At 39.1% G+C, this 19,313-nt stretch overlaps 1 protein-coding gene across 1 annotated transcript in view; it reads left to right on the forward strand.

The window, feature by feature from the left end:
• The window catches only part of TG (thyroglobulin), a 155,356-nt gene extending 140,072 nt beyond the window's left edge, over positions 1 to 15,284 (forward strand). The window contains exons 42-45 of the mRNA XM_084511358.1: positions 8 to 115; positions 8,842 to 8,982; positions 9,754 to 9,944; positions 14,947 to 15,284. Of these exons, the coding sequence (XP_084367484.1) occupies positions 8 to 115; positions 8,842 to 8,982; positions 9,754 to 9,944; positions 14,947 to 15,062 (556 nt within the window). The 3' untranslated portion in view covers positions 15,063 to 15,284. The remainder of the gene's footprint in view (positions 1 to 7; positions 116 to 8,841; positions 8,983 to 9,753; positions 9,945 to 14,946) is intronic.
• Positions 15,285 to 19,313: the final 4,029 nt, after the last annotated feature.

A 19,313-nucleotide genomic window follows, 5' to 3' on the forward strand; every position in this document is an offset into this window, starting at 1 on the left:
TTATCAGTGACCAGTTTATCACATGTCCCATCATAAACATGGCAAATCACTGGGCTGCTAACTCCAGAGGAAATGTCTTCATGTACCACGTACCTGAAAGCTCCTCACAGAGCAGGTAAGGAGATACGTTTCATTGTTTTTCTCAGATTTACAGTTTGCAGAAACATGGCTGCTTGTTTCGGCACCTTGTGGAGTAAATGGGTAGATACATATACCTCAAATGAACAATTTATATTTGCAAAGGAAGTGTCAGGCTCTGATAAATTATTCCTCTTTGTTGACGGTATAGGAAAGTTTTTCTCAACTGATGCACTTCAAGTAAGATGTCTAAGTTGGGTTTCACTTTTCCAACTTTCATACCTTTGCCAGTTTTAGTTAGAATTTTAGATTTCATCTCTGTTTCTGATAAATCCCTAACAACAAACCAGAATGTTGTCTAAGTCACATGGAGTTCACAGTTCTCAAGGTAAGTGGGGTAAAATTTTCTAAGGACTGAACATTAATTTAACGCTGCCCCCTTTTGAGGTCACTGCAGTTGCATCACAGTTGCACTGCCTGGTCTTCATTGTGGTCAGGGTCTGAGTTTTATTCCTTCCCTCTCTAGCATCATGACTGCTGATCAGCTGGCAGACTGTCTCGTGGGAGGAAAAATATTTTTGAACACGAGCATTTGCAGACTGATGATCTATGTCATCCTTCACATTTCAAGCAGCTTGCTTGGAAAATTTTCAGAAGTTGCATCATATAGACGGAAAGGTTTAAATGCTAGTGAGAGGTGTAAATGAGTTGTTCTGTTGGGCTTAGAACAAGCTGGTAGGCAGAGACTATTAAGGTGGTCTTTTTTTTTTTTTTGCTTTATTTAAACCCAGCTCCTCCTAGAAGTCTGGAGGAGACATCGAGGTCTGTGGGCAGTGGTTAGCACTTTGTACTGCTATTTGACACAGCACAGTAGCTCCTGGTCCCTTCCTGTTGCAGCCTGAGTGCACGGAAGCTGCAGTGAAAGCAGCCTCTCCTGTTCCCTAGAGCCACACATCAGGGCAGCAAAAAGCCCGCAGGGATGCTTGACATGAGGGATCTGCCATTTCCTTACACAGTAGCAGTGTTTGCCCCCTGCACCCTGTATTTCCCTATTTATTTGTCCAAACAAGATTATTTTTGAGACCCTTTCTGCCTTCTGAGATGTACTCTGGAGAGATGAGGGGCCAAGATTGTTTGGAAGACCTTGGGAAGGTGGGGGTCAGCATGCTCCTACTGGCACCATTTGATACTGAGAAGTTGTCTGCATACTGTGTATTTCTTTCCTTTCCTGATAGCATAGTGAAAAAGCATTTGAAAGAAGCCAGCCAAGATCTAGGTTACAGATGAAGGCTATTATTCTGTGGTAACACAGGCTGGCTTTCTTTTTAGTGGAGAACTCAGTCCTCCGGGAGCCATTATTTCGCTGGCAGCTCCAGTGGGAATGTTCACAGTGCTCTGTTTGGCTACCGAGAGGCTGAGATAAGTGACTTTTACAAGGTTCCAAAAAGAGCCGAGCCATGGTATGCCAAACATCTAACCACACAGAAAGAAGTATTCGCAAAAAAAAAGCTAGCAAGTTTTCTCTTGCTTTGGAGAATGACTGTAACCCAGTCATCTATGATAACATCTTATTTGAATGTAAATGAAATAGTCCTTTTACAATTTAGAGTCACTGGTTTTGAGGCAGTGATTTTAAATTAATGTGAATTTCCTCTTTTATCTAATCCTATTAAAAATATTTCTCATGCTCCTGTTATTTACGTCTCCTCACACTCTCCAGGACAATAATCACAGAATCACAGAATTTTCTAGGTTGGAAGAGACCTCAAGGTCATCGAGTCCAACCTCCAACCTAACAGTTTGCATAGAACTTAGCTACACATTTCAGTAAAATTTATGTTGTCGGCGATCTTCCAAGGTAATTTAAATTTTGGTTCTGAACTTGCTAGTTTACTTTTCACATAACCCTCTTTAAAAACAAACAAACATACAATAGAGCCAGTACACTCTCTAAAATGTGTTGTGGGAACATAAGGCAGAAGCTCTAATGCTGTAGGCTAGGCCACTTGCAAGAAGAAATGATCCAAAATTGGTATTTTGGATTGGCATTTTTGCTGCTCTTTGTTTATGCTTAATATTGCTAAAATAATGTTGTTTAGGTTGCAAATCCAAACATTAAAAAAAAAAAAACAAAAAACTGCAGAATTCACCTTGTGCATATACCTACAGACATCTTTTCACAGTATCACAGGACTATTTATGAAATTATACCCTTGTTTTCCATAAGGCCTCTGTTTCACAACTTTCCTGAAGACCTCCCACTAGGTCTGTTGCTGAATATACTCCAAGTTTTTTTGTTTAAACATTATTGTTGTTCATTCTTAAATGAAGCCTTTCTTATTCTCCATCCCATTTCTGCCATGTGACCTCCCTCCCTCAATCTCCCTATGGCATTCCCCCTCCATACAGCATACATGCATTGCAAGCTACCCAGCAGCCTCCCTGCAAGCCAAAGCAGCAACACTGTGGAGGCTAGGAGCTTCACTTGGGACAGTGGCTAAAATTTGCAAGAAACCTCGGTTTACACAGGATATGAGCCTTTTGCTCTTTGTGTTTTTTGCCTATATCATTAAGATGATAGTAATACCTATAATATCTATAATGACTACTACTAACAACCTCACAGGGGTTCTGGAATGGATACATTAAAATAATATAACAATGGAAAACTATTTACTCTAACATAAAATATTCTGAGTGTGGAAAAGGCCATTCACTAATTAGGCTACTGCACAGTATAGCAACACATTTCTACTCTGTCACCTCTCTCCTACTTTATGTGTGTCCCCCCCAGATGTGTAACAGAAGACAGGGTTAAAATGCAGAGATGAAAAAGTACTGGTATTTCCTCTTTTTTCACATGGAGCAGTCCCTTAATAATTCACAGCAAGATAAACAAAAGGGAGGGAGAAGTCAGCCAGTAAAGACAGACCCAACTGCAGTGATGCAAAGTAGACAAAAATTTCTTAAACAGAGAGGAACTTTTAGCAGTACAAATCAATTAGCAAAAGCCTGTGTGACAACTGGATGTTTCTAAAATGTACACACACACTCAGACATGAACAGATGCAAGGACAGGACTAAACATCCCACTCTAGACTGAAGTCTATGGCATATGTGGAAAATCACATAAAACCATAAACGGACAGTTGTCATATAGATAAATTGATCTTGCAGAGAGCAAGCTATCCTCGTCCACGTGGTAGCATTCTCCCAAGCCTGGCGTGGCACAGTGTCTGCTTTACTCTTCAGTTCCTCTTTGAATGAAGTGAGATGCGTCGCCAGCTCCTGCATTAATGATCTGTGGCAAAAATATATGTAGTCCAGATGCCATTTTGTCACTCTCTTTCTGAGAACACTTAGGCCTTGGAGTAAACACTTACTGTAAACAATGCAGGAGGAATGTGAGTGCTCAGCATTGCCTAGGATTAGTGGGAAGGGCTGGGGTACAGTTTTAGTTACAGTAAAGAAATATGTGATAGAAGAAAGTATGTTTTGAGAGATAATATTATGAACTATACAAAGATTCGCCTTGTTAACCCTTGAAGAGGTTTCTGGGTGATTTTTGCATGCTACTGATATATGAAGTAGCACTGTTTTCTGGGCCAGCATAGTTTCCTAGTCACACTGTGGCACCAGATGTGCTGTCTTAAATTTGATGATGGATAAAATTCAGTGCTCTGCTCACTGAGGAGACCAGATCATCAGCTGCATAGGACAGCAAAACATCATTATTATCAATGGAGAAGTCTAACCTGAGAGTTAAAGAGGCTCTATCTTATTAATATTACCATCATAATTGTCACAAAAGCTTTAACAAAACTCTTAAACTCTTGTGCACTGTACAGATTCCTCTAATATTAATGAGCTGCTGTCTATTTTGAGTCATTTCGGTTAGGGCTGTCTTCACCTCCTGACTATGCACTCTTATGTGTGTTATTGTGAGCTGTTAAAAGACTGCTCCATGCCAAGGTGAACATAACTGGCTGGATTGCGGTCACACGTTATATGAATCTGTAATTCTGAAGATGAAAACTCCTGACTGACAAAAAAATGTGTCTAAATCCATTAACTATGTGAAGTATTTTCATTTTTTTTAATTTGCTGTTATGCTAAACTAGTTCTGGATGCTCTTAATATCACTTTAATTAAAGGAGATCTCTTCTGCTTTCATAATGAACATAACCCTGGCAGATTACTCTGCAGTCCTTTAATCGACACTCTCCCCATGACTGTGGCTATTAGTCCATGAGTACCAACACATTGTAGTATGGAGGACCACTGTTGAACAGGGTGCTGTGGAGGCAGACAGAAAGGCACAGATCAGGTCTCTGGGCTTCAAAGGAACTCACCTAACCACAGAGGGCAGGTGAGGCACTAGAGAGGTGGTAACAAGCATAGATATGATGCCTGTTGCTTCCATGGGTGGGCAGGCAACACAATGTCCTTAGGTAGTAAACTTGCTGCAACAACAGCTTGTCACTGTTTATAAAGCTGTCCTCCCTCTCATCCCTGAAAAAGTTGTTTTGCTGTTCTTGGTGGAATTGCCTGTCATCCTTCTGGCTTTATCTGTTGCATTATGCCTGCTGCAGCTATGAAAACACTCGCTAAATCAACCACATCACACCATTCTTATGTCTGTAGACAGCATCTGTGTTGCTGAAGTTTTGAAGTCTAGACAACTGGTTTTTTCCTCCCACAGAGTGGCTTAGTGGCCTTTATCATTCAGCTGATTTTTTAGTACTTGGATCTGATCTTGGAAGTTAGACATAAATGTACAAAGCACCAAACTCAGAAGCATCAGAAATCAGCTTTATGTTAATCAAAATTCAGAAAAGTACAAAGCTCTTTTTGGAACTGCACGTGCTGCAATGGGATAGGCTGTTTCCAGAAAATGTAATCTAGCAGATAAGCCCACAGTCCGTATACATAGAGAGACCTTCTGTATTGCTCCGGGGCTTCAGAACAACACATCCGTATTGCTAGCTTTTTAATACAGTAATTCACTAGCAAAACTCTGTAATGTGTTATTTAGGAGTTCTGAGATGATTACAATGCTTCCTTCCTTTATTAAGATCAATGATATATGTGTATTTTTTTCATTTAGCGTGAGATTTCAGGATCTTGAATTTATTGTCTGCTGCCTCAGTTTTATTTTCTTCCATTGGCACAGCCATAGCGCAAAGTAGAACTTTGCGTGTATTGGGAATAAAAGAAGTGGAAAAGACACAGCAAACTCCAGGATACTTTTGCAAGTAACACGTATCTATAGGATGGTTTTGGTACAAAATGGGATAAACTTGGCAGTTTAATACCACTAGGAGTTAAGCTTTTTCCATATGCCCTGATTTTCCTGAAAAGAAGAAATAAAGAAAGAAAAGTATTCATCTGTTTTTCACATGCTTTTCCCCATTTGTCTGGCAGGACTTTGTAATGTGAGGAGACACAATGAACTGAATGTATCCCCAGAACTGCAAAGTTCACACCAGGCCTTACACTGGCTCATTAGATTTCTATAAATATCCAGCTATCCCGTGATATATATTTTTTCACCGTGCAATCATGTACCATTTCATTTTCTAAGATGGGTGGTTATATATAATTTATTCTTTAATATTTTTGCTTATCTTCAAAATGAACATTTCAGTCCAGGCAAAGGGCACTGCAGTGTTGGCAGGTTGCTCCTCCTGACGTTGCTGAGATGGTACCTGTTAAAAGCTCTTGATACTCGATCTCTATCTGCAAATCTGCTAGTATTAATAGGAGAAGAATTTATCTGAGCACAACAGCAGGGTCTGATGTTAAATTCTTTTCTATGAATTTCACAGTTTGGGATTTTGTCACCTGTTTGCTGTACACTGGATAACTGACCTGCAGTAGTGACTCCTGAAGTGAAGTAATAATTCTCCTTCAAAGGAAACTCACTTTAGTGTGAGCAAAATGGCAGGGTCTGGCTCTCAGCTTCTCCATGCTTTACATTACCAGTCATTGCACCACATCAGAACTGTCAAACTGTTTCTAAAAATTATGACATCCTTTTATATACATATTTATATATACACAGAAGATTTGAAGCAATATCTTTTGCATTAAGTACTAGCTCCATGAAGTCACCAAAACCAAGAATAAATCCTTACATGTAACTACATTCACTGTTCTTATTAAAGAGATCTGTTGCTTGAAAAGTGGCTTTTTTAGTTGATATAAGTTTTTATTACTTAGAAACACTTAAAAAATCCCTTTTCCCACTGTCTCTGCAGTCCTTCCCTTTACCGAACTGTCCTCCATCAGTCGTTAGGCTCTGCATTTCCCCATTTAGAGTTGACACCGATGAGTCAACTACGTGGCACCCTGGAGTATTGGGAGTGCAGTTTGGAGCAGCTTAGGAAAGAACAGCCTCCATGCAGAGCTATCAGGGTACCACAGCTAAGCTGTATATGCTTATCTGTCACTTCTCTATTTCTCCTATTCCAGCGAAAACACTGTCACTACCTGATGCTAACTCGAGATCTCTCTGTCTGCTCAGAAATCCTACATTCTACTCAAAATCTTTGTTTGGGCCACTTTGTGTGTTTGTTTAGGGCTTAGGGAAAAATGTTTGTTTTGGTCCACTTTGCTCTCCGCTCTGGTACTAATAGATGATGATCAGAAAAGTTCCCCTGATATTTTCCATCTAGCTGCCATTTAGATGCTGTCTTAACTTTGTTGCTGATCTGTGCATGCATATATGTGCCTCTTTCCACTCTTAGGCTTGTGTTTTCTTTCTCATTCTCTTACTACTGATACTGGCCAGGATATGGTACCACCAACCAGGTATATCGAAAGCAGCCCACCAAATTGTACCACTTTGTGTTCTGTATCAAATCCACTATAGTCGTACAAATAATTTTATTCCTATTAAGATCTCAGTACAAGAGTTTGCAGAATTTTAATCTGTGCCATAACGTTATAAGATTTTACCTCTAGGAACATGAGGGCTGAAAACACAATTGCATTTGGGTGAACACCCTTACTTGATTTAGATTTAGAGATAAAGTCACCCTTCATATGACTTCCTTAATTGGGTAGGTTTGTCCCTTCATTCCATCCATCTTAACTAATTTCATGTCATCTTTCTATTCAAAAGTGAGTTTTTATTGAAAAGATAATAGCTCCTTTAAGTACATAATACCTTTGCTGCAATGCTGATGTTAAATATTGCTGTAATATATTGGGCCAAGCAAATTATTTAAAAAAAAAATAAAATTATTAAACTATGATCTTGCTTAATCCTTCTATAAACATTTGGGGAAGAAAAATATGCTTTAATCTTGTTTCAGTTCTGCATTTTTTTGGTGAATAATCTGTGAATAATTCACTTTCCAGATGCAAAGTATTACTGAGGTATTATGATAAGACTAAGGAAAATACTACCAAAGATGTATTTCATTTAGAGGGTTGTGTGTTTGTTTTTCAAAATAGAGGCTTTGAGGATAGGGTAGTCCCACCACTCGTATAATGTGAAGGAGTCATCTTGGTTCCAGTCCACCTGACCATGATGGCTTGAAATACAAGCCTTGTTCTCTGAGAAGCACTATGTGGATTATATCAATGCTGTTGCATTTCACGTCCAAAGATAAAATAGTTTCAGTTGTGCCACCTTTCAACAACAACCTTTGCAGCCACTGCAGATGAAATCCTTTTGAGTGGATCTGGGATTTGTTTGTCTCTGCCTTACAGACATCTGTTCCTTCTCCCAGGTCCCCTGGCCCTGTCTGCCTTCCTGCAGCATTTAACCAAGTGAATTGGACCTTTGTTTAATTGCATGATACCAACAACACAATTGGACTCCAGACCACAAATATCTTGCTCTGAGTTGTGGTGAAAAGCTATATGTTGAGCATACTGTAGTTTTAATTTTATTATCAGAAGTTGACTCTTGGTTTTCTGCAGGACATGTGTTATTATAACCTTTGCTACTATGTCCTGCAAAGGTTGTTGTCTTGTTTGGCCAGTCTTGTCTTTGAATTGTTAAAATATTACTTACTATTTGTGTTAATCATTAGCTGGAAGTAAACAACAATGGTTCTTTCTTAAATCTGAACCAGGCAATTATTTCAAGCTGGTTTGACTTGACTGCCATATAAAACTTGGAGAGAACAGACTGCGTGAACTAAAACCACCCTCCCAGCCACCACAGAAATTAGATTAAAAGTACCTCTAAGAGAAATCTTCATAAACATCTCCTATTACATCTTTCCTTATCCAAAGACTTGGGGCAGAATCCTGGCCCCAGTGAAATCAATGGAAAAACTCCAATTACCATTAAGAAGGGCCAAGATTTAATTCCAAGTTTGTGAAATAAACCATAATTAACCTTCCATCATAGCTGCCAGATTCCATGTCACCATTTACTTCTGCTTTTTGAATTTAATTTTAGTGAAAATCTGTATAACCAAGTACAACCAAAATCTGAATACCAAGTGACTTTTTAGCTCTATCACTTGAGGTTACATGCCTAGTTAATTCATCAAAGGTGCCCTGCTGTCCAAAATTTCCACTTATAGGATATGTTAAAGACCCTTTACAGCAAATTCTCCATGTTATTGATTGTTCTTCTTTTATGTTTTGGTTTGAAGAAGTCCCACAGTTCAGAACATTGTAATTAATGGTTATTCATTATTTAAACTCTGCTTTATTCTTTGAATTAAATTATCTCTGTTTCTCCCCCAAATACATAAGTGATAGTTTTAATTATCTTTATATAAATATATATTTTTTTAGTTCAGGTCTGGAGCTCTTGCTTGATGTTCAGTATGCATTTGGACTGCCTTTCTACCCAAAGTATGAAGAACGATTTACTCTGGATGAAAAGCGCCTTTCCTTGCAAATTATGCAGTACATCTCCAATTTTGTAAACTCTGGGTAAGTATATGACTTTTAAGAGTTGCTATGGTTGGGGAGGGGGAAAGGAGTAGAGAGAATACAGGTCATCTTCTGCCCTCATTCAGGTAGTCTCCATTTCCTCTAGCAATTTGTACCCCCACTGAGGAATCTTTGGTTAACAGTACTGGAAAGTCATGGCCAAGATGTCAAGCAGGTACTGAAGATTTGTAGTATGTTTTGTAGCTAGAAGTAATAGGAAATTTATTTCCATGGAGCACATGCAAATTCTACTTAAATATATGGGGCCCACAAAGGCTTCAATGTTGTTTTCAGAGCCTATTTTTGGGACCACAGTTCTGAAGGATCTGGGCTGAGAGTTCCCTTATTCCCAAAAGGAGGAAAGCACATGAAGACACAGTGACCACTTTGCCAACTACCCTGAGAGTAACCCTCAGCTTTATTGAGTTATGGCCATACTTGTGAATAAGCAGTATCTCTAAAAAGCTATGGTGGGAACTACAACTTTACATGCTCTTTTGACGACCTTGGGATGCTCTGTGACTGAGGGCTGTTGAGGGTGCTGATGATCCTGTGTCTATACAGGCTTTGCGTACCTGTTCTTTAGGAAGTGAACCAAACTAACAAAAGGCTGTCAAAGAAGACACTATGAACAATTCAGCAGTCAGGGCTGAATCTGAAGCCTGTTGGTCAGAGAGACTGGATACACATTTCTTTGACCCCACTGATCTCTTTCTGCCTTCTACTGTTTACATCATTGTTTTCTAATAGTCATTTCTCCCCTTCCCTTAGAAATCCAAACTACCCTCACAGTTTCTCGAGAAGAATGTCAGGGTTGATGCCACTCTGGCCAATGTTTCTGCCAAATGATCATGGTGATAACTACAAAGAATTCACCGCTTCCTTGCCAACTCTTAAAGGATTAAAAAAAGAGGACTGTTCTTTTTGGTCTGATTATATCAGAAGACTGAAAGAATCCACAGGTGAGCAAAGTGTTTTCCATCATTAAATAAATATAAATTATTTGTTTAGTGTTTTCTTTTGTCTGGATCCCCATTAATACTACAGTTACATCAGCATGAAAAAGACTTTTCAGAGATGAAACATCTTACACTGTCCAGGGTATATGTTTGGGACTACACTAACATGGAAAGCATGCAATATTGAACATATTTCTTTCACAGTAGTTAGTCTGTAATAAAGTTTCATTGTCCTGGTGGTAGAATGAGAGAAGTCTTCCTTCAGTGATTATAATGATGAAGCCATACCTTATAGTTTGCTCCCTATTTGCAGTCATAATATAGACATTGCCTAAACCAGAAGACTGGCCTCTTTTGTCTACTGGAAGCAGGTAACACAAGAGTGGTGAGATTTAGATAACTGAGAAGGAGCACAATAACTTCTATACACTGCTAAGTTGTAACTGAGGCTTTAGATATGTCTTAATATGGAAATATGGATTCTGCATGTCTTGACTTCACACTAGATAAATTCCTTTGGATTTTTTTTTTTTATAGTTGTGCTGGTTACACCCGTTGTAGTTCTTCTTTGTATTCATAAATTCCCATGCAGCTGTGAGATTTTTTCCTCCATTTTTTTCTTATTTCTCAGAACAGTAGGACTCACTCAGTTGAGATTTCAGTCTGCTGCCCTGTACTGAACTCTCAATTTATTTTGGTAACTAAACTTCTCTTCATGACTTTGTGTGTTGTTAATAAATTTGGATAGCCTCAAGAAAAGCAAACAAAACTATCCCTTTTTGGCAGGCTCAGATTTTTTGAGCTGTTCTGCAAGCTTACAAGTGTTTTTTATGTCCTAAGGACTCATCTTTACAGTGAACACAGTCCAGATCCTTTCTGATTTGGGAGGGCAGTTGCATTTTGGTGAACAAAATGTTCTGTTCAAGACACTGAGCTGCCCAGGCTATCTCTGAATCATCTCAAATGGACTGAGAATGATATTTAAGTGACATAAAACTATAATATCTCAGAACCATCAAATTAGTGCTTCCTATACAAACATAAAGAATAAATGTTATTTTTCAAGGGACAGCCTAAATCACCACTTCTGGTCTTTCTTCAAAAGTGGACTAAACATTTTACTGCAGGCCTCTTCATCGGTTTCTTGGTATCCTTCAGTGTCTTTCAAATTCAGAGGGGCCATTTTGATCTCTCCAACAGCTTTCTGCTGGTCAAGATATTCCTAGGTTGTAAACCTTGACTCTGATTATTAGCGTTAAGCAAGGTTGAAATTTTGTTCTGATGCCCTGAGTAGAGCTTCTAGATCTTTTGGGACTTAATTTTCTAGCATTCTGCTTGTGTAATGGTAGTTCAAGTTGAAGTCACTGAGCACCACGGACAGAGGCTACTCTCAGCCTTTACAGGAAATCCCACCAACGGTGGGAAAATATCTACCAGGGAAGATTGTTGTTGAGAACTAGAAAGTTTAAAACTGTCCAAAATGGCATGAGAACACAACGACATTTGTATATGGGACAGTCCAAAGGTCTGTCTGGCTCAATATCCTGCCCTTGTCAGTGACCAAAGCCAAATACTTAAACATAAACACTGAGAGACGGAGAGAAAACAAAAATACTGAAAAATCTTGCAAAGATGAGTCAAATTTTGGAAAACAACACATACAGTGAGATTTATGGACTACATATTGTCAAGGAGAAGGTTTAGAAAGTACATGTCAACATGTTATCCTGCAAGCGGAAGTGAGTACGCCCTGCCTGCTCTTCAAGCCAGTGTTTCCTTGGCCTCAGCTCCATGGTAATGCAGCTACACAGTTCACGTCTATTAAATTCCATCTCATAGTAATGTTGGCTTGTCACCTTGCTTCTATAATCATCTTCAATCTTATCTTGCCCTGAAATACTGAAACTTCTCCTATGAGTTCTATTTAAACATCAAGTACATTTCAGCTCAAGACCTCAGTACAAGATGGGGACTTAAAGAAACTCCTGATGTGGGCATCTGGGTAATACTTCAAGCCCAATTCCCTATTAAAAAACAACTCCTAATGTCCATCAGTTTAGCTATCAGAATTGTATGAACTTTGTATGATGCTGATTGTTGAACACCCTCAACTTCATTTGAGAGGAGGTTGTGCTGAAATGCATGTCAAAGCTGTGTCAGCCTATCAGTATGCAAATATGGGATCACTTGCATTGATCCTATAAATCACACTCAGCAGGAATGGACAAATAGGACTGTAAAATGTGTCCAGGTCAGTTCAGTCAAGAGAAATAAGGTCTTCAGATTTTTATTATTATAATTATTTTAAATCACTAAGCATCATTTTCCTGTACAAGGGGTAGCTTGCTCTACCTCCCTTCAGAGCTGACAAACTGCATTCTGTCTTTACATGACTGCTCCAGACTTTCTGTTCCTGGAGAGCTGCCAGGCCATCATATGGGATCCTTACTTTATGTTGGATGATAGATTAGAGACAGCAATGCTGCAAACCATTTCTGTCTGATGCATTTGGCACTCTGTCCTGAGGGGGGACTATTCAGCAGTCAGCTACTGTGAGATCCAACCTAGCACATATGGGGAAAAAAGAGCCTTTCTATATTTCTAAATCTCTGTGATGGTGTTTTGGGCTGCATGGTACACTGTCCAGTCTGACCACTGAGACCCAGTTGTTGTAGAGTGCAATTTGTGGTCTCATGCCAAATAGATGGAGTTCACAAGCATGGCAGGATGAGGCATTGCTAATAAAACAATCCAGGTTTCACATCCAAGTGCAAAGCTGTAGAGTCTGTTCTGATGCAGTCTCAACCAACTGTGATGATTTCTGTTTTTTCCATTTCACCACTTCCTTCAAATCAACATCTTTCTAGCTTCATATATTTCCTGTAATTTATAAGAAAAATATATATTTATATATATATATATTTCAGTAAAATGGAGGTTAACTGGATGAGCCAGTAGCCATAAAATATAACTGCAATTGATGTTTCAAAAACTTTTCTTGATCCTTTATTTACTACCATGTGAAATGCCTTGACTTAAAAATGACAAATAAGGGATGATTAAAGCTAAAAGCACCATATCTTAGTCCCTAGGCATCAGTCCAATAGAAAAGTGAGCTACACCCAAACTCCTAAATTCAGGTATCTGGAATAGAACCTCTATTATTTAGAATCTCTTGTACAGATGAAGTTACATGGTTTTTAGGTTATTCACTGCTAGATCTAGATTCTGTTGTATATATATATATATATCCAGCAAAAGTGTTACCTGTACTTTTATTTCCATTATGTAAGAATATTGTTCAAGGTTAAGTAGGTGTTTCAGTATGCAATCAGACTGTAATATTTAATGATGGAATGTGTCATTTATTCCTGGTTATAATTGAAATGGATGTTGTTGTAATTGAAGATAATTTACCAAAAGTAATTCCAAAAATGCAATGATTCTTCATTGTATTTTCTGGCAGTGACTTAACAAGTTATGGGGAAAAGTTTGAATCTGTTTCATTGCAGATGTTTTATAAATCTGTTGAGATTTTGTCTGAAGCCAGTTTACAAATTTGGCAATTTGGGGGGCAGTTCACCTGGAGAATTATGAAAGTGATAGTGCTTGAAAAGGTTTGGATTTAGTAAGTGGAGTTCCCATGGTTGCATTTCAGCATGAATCCAAAGACATGATTTATATTCTAAATCATGATGGTTTCCATGGGGATGATCAAAAACAGAAACAAGAAGAGTGGCCATTGTGGAAAAAAGCTGTGGATGTCTTTTTCCAGGGAATGTGTTAACAACTTGAAATTCAGTTAAAAACAGGAACTCTAGAGTGTTTATGGATACTCAGACAGTATGTCTGAATGCAAAAATTCCCTTTGCATAGCGTGGTGGACTGCACTGCATAACAGTGAGTCACTTTACAAGGGACCTTTCACTGCATCCCAAGCAGGTTAGCAGGGATCCAATCCATATCCCTTACTCATCTAAATAGTATCTAAGCAGAACGAGTCCTACTAAAATAAGTGCCTGTGCAAGCAATGATGTCACCGTGGAGAAGGAGATACCTTTAATGCCTCCAAAGTGAAATCTTGTCTGCCTAATGCATGTGCCTAAATGTAGACATCTGTGTATAAATTAGCCAGATTTGACCACACCTGTACATTTAGAAAATTCAAAGGTTAACAAAACTGAAGACTTCTCCATTAGCTCTGACACTATGTGTAGCCATGCAAGAGTCCAAACAAAGCAACAGTATTCATAGTTCAGACTTCAGTCAAGACCGAATCAGGAATGTTGTGGTTAGCATTCATCTTTTACTCATTTTATTCACACCTTCTTTTTGGAAATCTCTTCTAGAAAAAAGATTCCTTTAGTCTGAGGGACATCTGTGCAGCACAGAGAGCACTCTGACTAGGTTACATTTAATAAACACCATCGGTACACTTTCTTGGCACAGTTTGGTCTTGTAGAGGCAACTACACTTCTGAAATAGGGTGGAAGACTGAAATCACTGAAGGTAAAGAATAAGGAAGAAGAGGTCTATTAGAGATGAGTCCTTGGGGTTTTATGCATTCCAGATGGCCAAAAAAAAAAAAAAATTATGCTCCCCACAATTCCTGCCTGGTAGGTAAGTATGAGATAAACAATATAATAATAATAATAATAATAATAATAATAATAATAATAATAATAATAATAACAATAATAACAATAATAACAATAATAATAAAAGAAAACTAGACTTGCACAGGTGTAGTGCAAACTATTTTCAGTGGCAGTTACTTAAAGCATGCTGGAAGCATGATAATTAATTACCAAATTACCATTAGGTGATCTGTTGTTACCCTAAAGCATTTTGCAAGTGGACTGGAACTCAGAAATATAGGTTCCTGAACATTTACAGCTGCATAAAAAGGTTCTTATTAAAGTGTCATTAATAACACATATACCTTCTAGCTTGCTGCATAAAAGATGCTACATATATTTTAATCTTAATTATATTGTCTTTGCAGGAAGTGCAAGTAATGGAGAACAATCTTCAGAAAACAGCTCCAGTGAAGCCCCTAGTGAAGGAGTTACCCCCCAGGAGAGCCAGCCAGTGGGAGACAAGGTGGCTTACAGCAGATAGATGGTCACAGTCCTATTGGATGGGTTTGCCATGTAATTGTACATCCATGCAACTGTGTCAAAACAAACTTCTTTAATTAACACTCTGAACAAATAAAGTAGACCTTTCAAGAAAGTAGCCTTTCAAGAAAACTTTTGAATATGGCACAAAATAAGCCCAATGGATATTATTTTAGTTCAGAAGAAACTAATTTGCAAAACGGTATATCAATAAAAGCTGCAAAAATTAAACAAAAGTTCTTGGACTCTATTTCTTGCCCACACACAAATGCCTATACCTTGTAGTACCACCAGCCAGAAAAGGATGAATTTTGAAACTCTGAGAATTCCCTCCGTTGATAAGGATTAAATTTGCTCATATCTGTGTCATATCTGACATGTTCCTTTTTTTCATCGTATCTATCACAAGCTGCGGATATGAGTGGGAACATGGTTTGACACTGCAGAAAATTGAAAAGCTTCAGAATAGGGATGGGTTGGTCCAGGAAAGAAGGATGTAAGAGGGACTCAAGAGAGTGAATTGACTATGTCCTTATGAAGTCAGATGCATGCACATGCTATATTCAGCTCATGAACACTTGTGGAAATATGTATAAGACCATTTGGGTAAAGCACAGCACACAACAGAGATAACGCAAAACTTTGACTAAAGCTTAGAACATCCTGTCCTTGGAACATAATCTTTTGTAAAGGGAATGTGAGATACAGAATAGTTTTGGAAGGGAAAAGAAAAGCATATTGATAGGTATCTCTAAAAGCTCTGAAGTTAGTTTGGGTTAGGTTGTTAATCCACTGCTAGGATCATTTGGCAATAGATAATCCTTAGTTGGCAGTATATCACACACTCGTTCATAATATTTGAGAAGAAATGAAGTTACATCTGCCCTCAGTCTAAGAGCAAAATTCCCATTGATTTCAGCAGGACACAAATTTCTTTTGCAGTGTTGAAAGGATTTAATAAAACAACTCATAAGGTTTTGTTTGCTGCTTGGGACCTTTGCCAGTGCATGAAAAGTTACTGCTGCCTACCATGTATCCAGGTTTCCAAGGATTTTACCTAGTTAGAAAAAAAACAACTGTATAACACTCATAGTTCTTATACTTGCACCCTGTTCAATAAACAATTAAACAATTAAAAAGAACAGAAGAATCAAGGAGCCTGTTAACTAGTTCAGTATAAAAAAGTAAAGATGGGGCAATTAAACGATGTTGCCCATTATTATCTTTTTATATGATAGCTAACAGGCAAGGAAAAAAGAAAAGATTTAAGGCCTTTTTAAAAAGCCCAGATCTTAATCATCTAGCTCAACAGTGCATACTTTCTTTCCAGTAACTATAGATGCTGCAGTTCTTATTCCTTGGCCAAGGCTGGTTTACTTTTTCCTCTTTTGTGGCTGCTCCTGGAAATGGATGCCTGACAGATTCTATTTAAAACTTACCGTACCCTGCCAAAACCTCTTATATTAATAACAGGTATAAATTTGCATACGTTCACATATGCAGTCATGCACACATCTCCAGCCTTGGAAAGACCCAGAGCCGAGTTCAAGTTTTTCATATTTATTTAACGATAACATGGGTAAAAGAACTGTGGGTCTCTCCAGTACTCTTAACTAATTTTTACAGCATCAGCATCCCTCAGCTTAACCCTAAGAGTTCTATGAATATTTACTGATATCATGCTTATTGATATATATATATTTAATCTTCAGCAAATATGAAAATTTCTTTTTCATCCATTAAACAGATGCATTATAACTCATCTAAAAGTATTCTGGGTCACTGTTTGCTTTCTACAATGCCCCTCCCGTCTTTCATTCCAGATGCTGAGGCAACTTCCCCATCTAATGTTCTTTGTTCCTGCACTGTACTGTCCCCTAAAATCAAATTTTACAGAACACCAGCCAAATCCCTGTGAATTAGTGACATTAAATGGGGTATTGTTTGTGGAGAATGGGCTTGGCATTGGCTGTTTTGTTACACTGAGTCAAATAAGCACTTTGGGGGAAAATGGACCATCACACTAACAGTGTTGATCAATCAACCCAAAATCCCACAGTTACTGTTAAAGAAACATTAAAAGGCTATTGTATGGACACCGGGGTACTAAATATAGTACTTAAATAATTCTAATCCCCGTAAACAGTAAGCATATGCTTTTGCTTTTTTTTTTTTTTTTTTCTTTTTTTAATGTAGGTGGATATTTATAAATATAATTGTAAATGAAGAAGTGAGGTTTTTTTTGTTATTTATTTGTTTTCCACTCTGTGTATAACAACTTTGGTAGCATCATTCCAAACAAGACAGTTTTGCAAAAAGTAATTAATCTCAGTTCTAAACCATCAAATCCTAAAACTAACTAACTAAATAAATAAATGAATAAACCACCTCCAATAAATTTAATAACTGTAACAGGAAATGCTCAACTAAACATTAGGGTCCTTTTCATAATACTGTGACCTCACTGTCTTCTGCACCACAATATCGCTTCATTGGGTTAGAAACTGGCTGGATAGCCGGGCCCAAAGAGTCGTGGTGAATGGAGCCAAGTCCAGTTGGAGGCCAGTCACTAGTGGCGTCCCCCAGGGCTCGGTGCTGGGGCCGGTCCTCTTTAATATCTTCATCGATGATCTGGACGAGGGCATCGAGTGCACCCTCAGTAAGTTCGCAGATGACACCAAGTTAGGTGCGTGTGTCGATCTGCTTGAGGGTAGGAAAGCTCTGCAGGAGGATCTGGATAGGCTGGACCGATGGGCTGAGGTCAACTGCATGAAGTTTAACAAGGCCAAGTGCCGGGTCCTGCACCTGGGGCGCAATAACCCCAAGCAGAGCTACAGGCTGGGAGAGGAATGGTTGGAAAGCTGCCAGGCAGAGAAGGACCTGGGAGTGATGGTGGACAGTCGGCTGAATATGAGCCAGCAGTGTGCTCAGGTGGCCAAGAAGGCCAACGGCATCCTGGCTTGTATTAGGAACAGCGTGACCAGCAGGGCTAGGGAGGTGATCGTCCCCCTGTACTCAGCTCTGGTGAGGCCGCACCTCGAGTACTGTGTTCAGTTTTGGGCCCCTCGCTACAAGAAGGACATCGAGGTGCTTGAGCGGGTGCAGAGAAGGGCGACGAAGCTGGTGAGGGGCCTGGAGAACAAGTCCTACGAGGAGCGGCTGAGGGAGCTGGGCTTGTTCAGCCTGGAGAAGAGGAGGCTCAGGGGTGACCTTATCGCTCTTTTTAGGTACCTCAAGGGAGGCTGTAGCGAGGTGGGGGTTGGCCTGTTCTCCCACGTGCCTGGTGACAGGACGAGGGGGAATGGGCTTAAGTTGAGCCAGGGGAGTTTTAGGTTAGATGTTAGGAAGAACTTCTTCACTGAAAGGGTTGTGAGGCACTGGAACAGGCTGCCCAGGGAAGTGGTGGAGTCACCATCCCTGGAAGTCTTCAAAAGACGCTTAGATGTAGAGCTTAGGGATATGGTTTAGTGGAGGGCTGTTAGCGTTAGGTTGGAGGTTGGACTCGATGACCTTGAGGTCTCTTCCAACCTAGAAAATTCTGTGATTCTGTGATTCTGTGATAATATATACAAAATTGAATACCATTGAAAACTATTATACTAGGCAACCCCAGTATTAATCTGCTGCCCTGGAGCTGGTAAACAGAGGACAGATTTAAAATGCTTCATTACTGACTCATGTTTGGGAAAAACAAACATATAATCTTTCCGTCCTCACTCCAGCCTGAGCATGGATATGCCTCTGGAATTTGAGAAAATTTTCAGCTAGCAGCTCAACAGCTTGGCCTTAGAGCCTCCTAATTACAGTCTTACCCATCTGGTAGGCTTGGTAGGTATGTATGACCGGACTTTTAGATCACCCCTCCTGAGGTATTCAGCTTGATTGTCAGTTTGGTAAAAGAACTTTTTAAGTACATATTTTTTTGTAAAACCTTTTCATTTTATTTGTGGCTGACTGCTCCAAATCCACTCTGTTGCACTGAAAGCAGCTCTTTGGTTCATTGTCTCTCTCCCAGTTTTCTAGATGCACTCACACTCCTTTCTATAGTGCAATATATGTTTTCTCTTTTAAAAATGCAACGTGTTTTCCTTGTTGTCTGCATCCTTTCCTTCCCCTATGATAGTCCTACATTCTCCAAATTGCTTTTAACTCCCCTGTGCCACAGTGAACGTTGATGCAGGGAAATGCAGTCTCATGACCCTGTATATTCATCTAATCTCACACTTCACCATTCTTTAGTCCTTGGTCCGTA

The sequence above is a fragment of the Aythya ferina genome, assembly GCF_964211825.1.
Source record: "Aythya ferina genome assembly, chromosome: 2".
Lineage (NCBI taxonomy): Eukaryota > Metazoa > Chordata > Aves > Anseriformes > Anatidae > Aythya > Aythya ferina.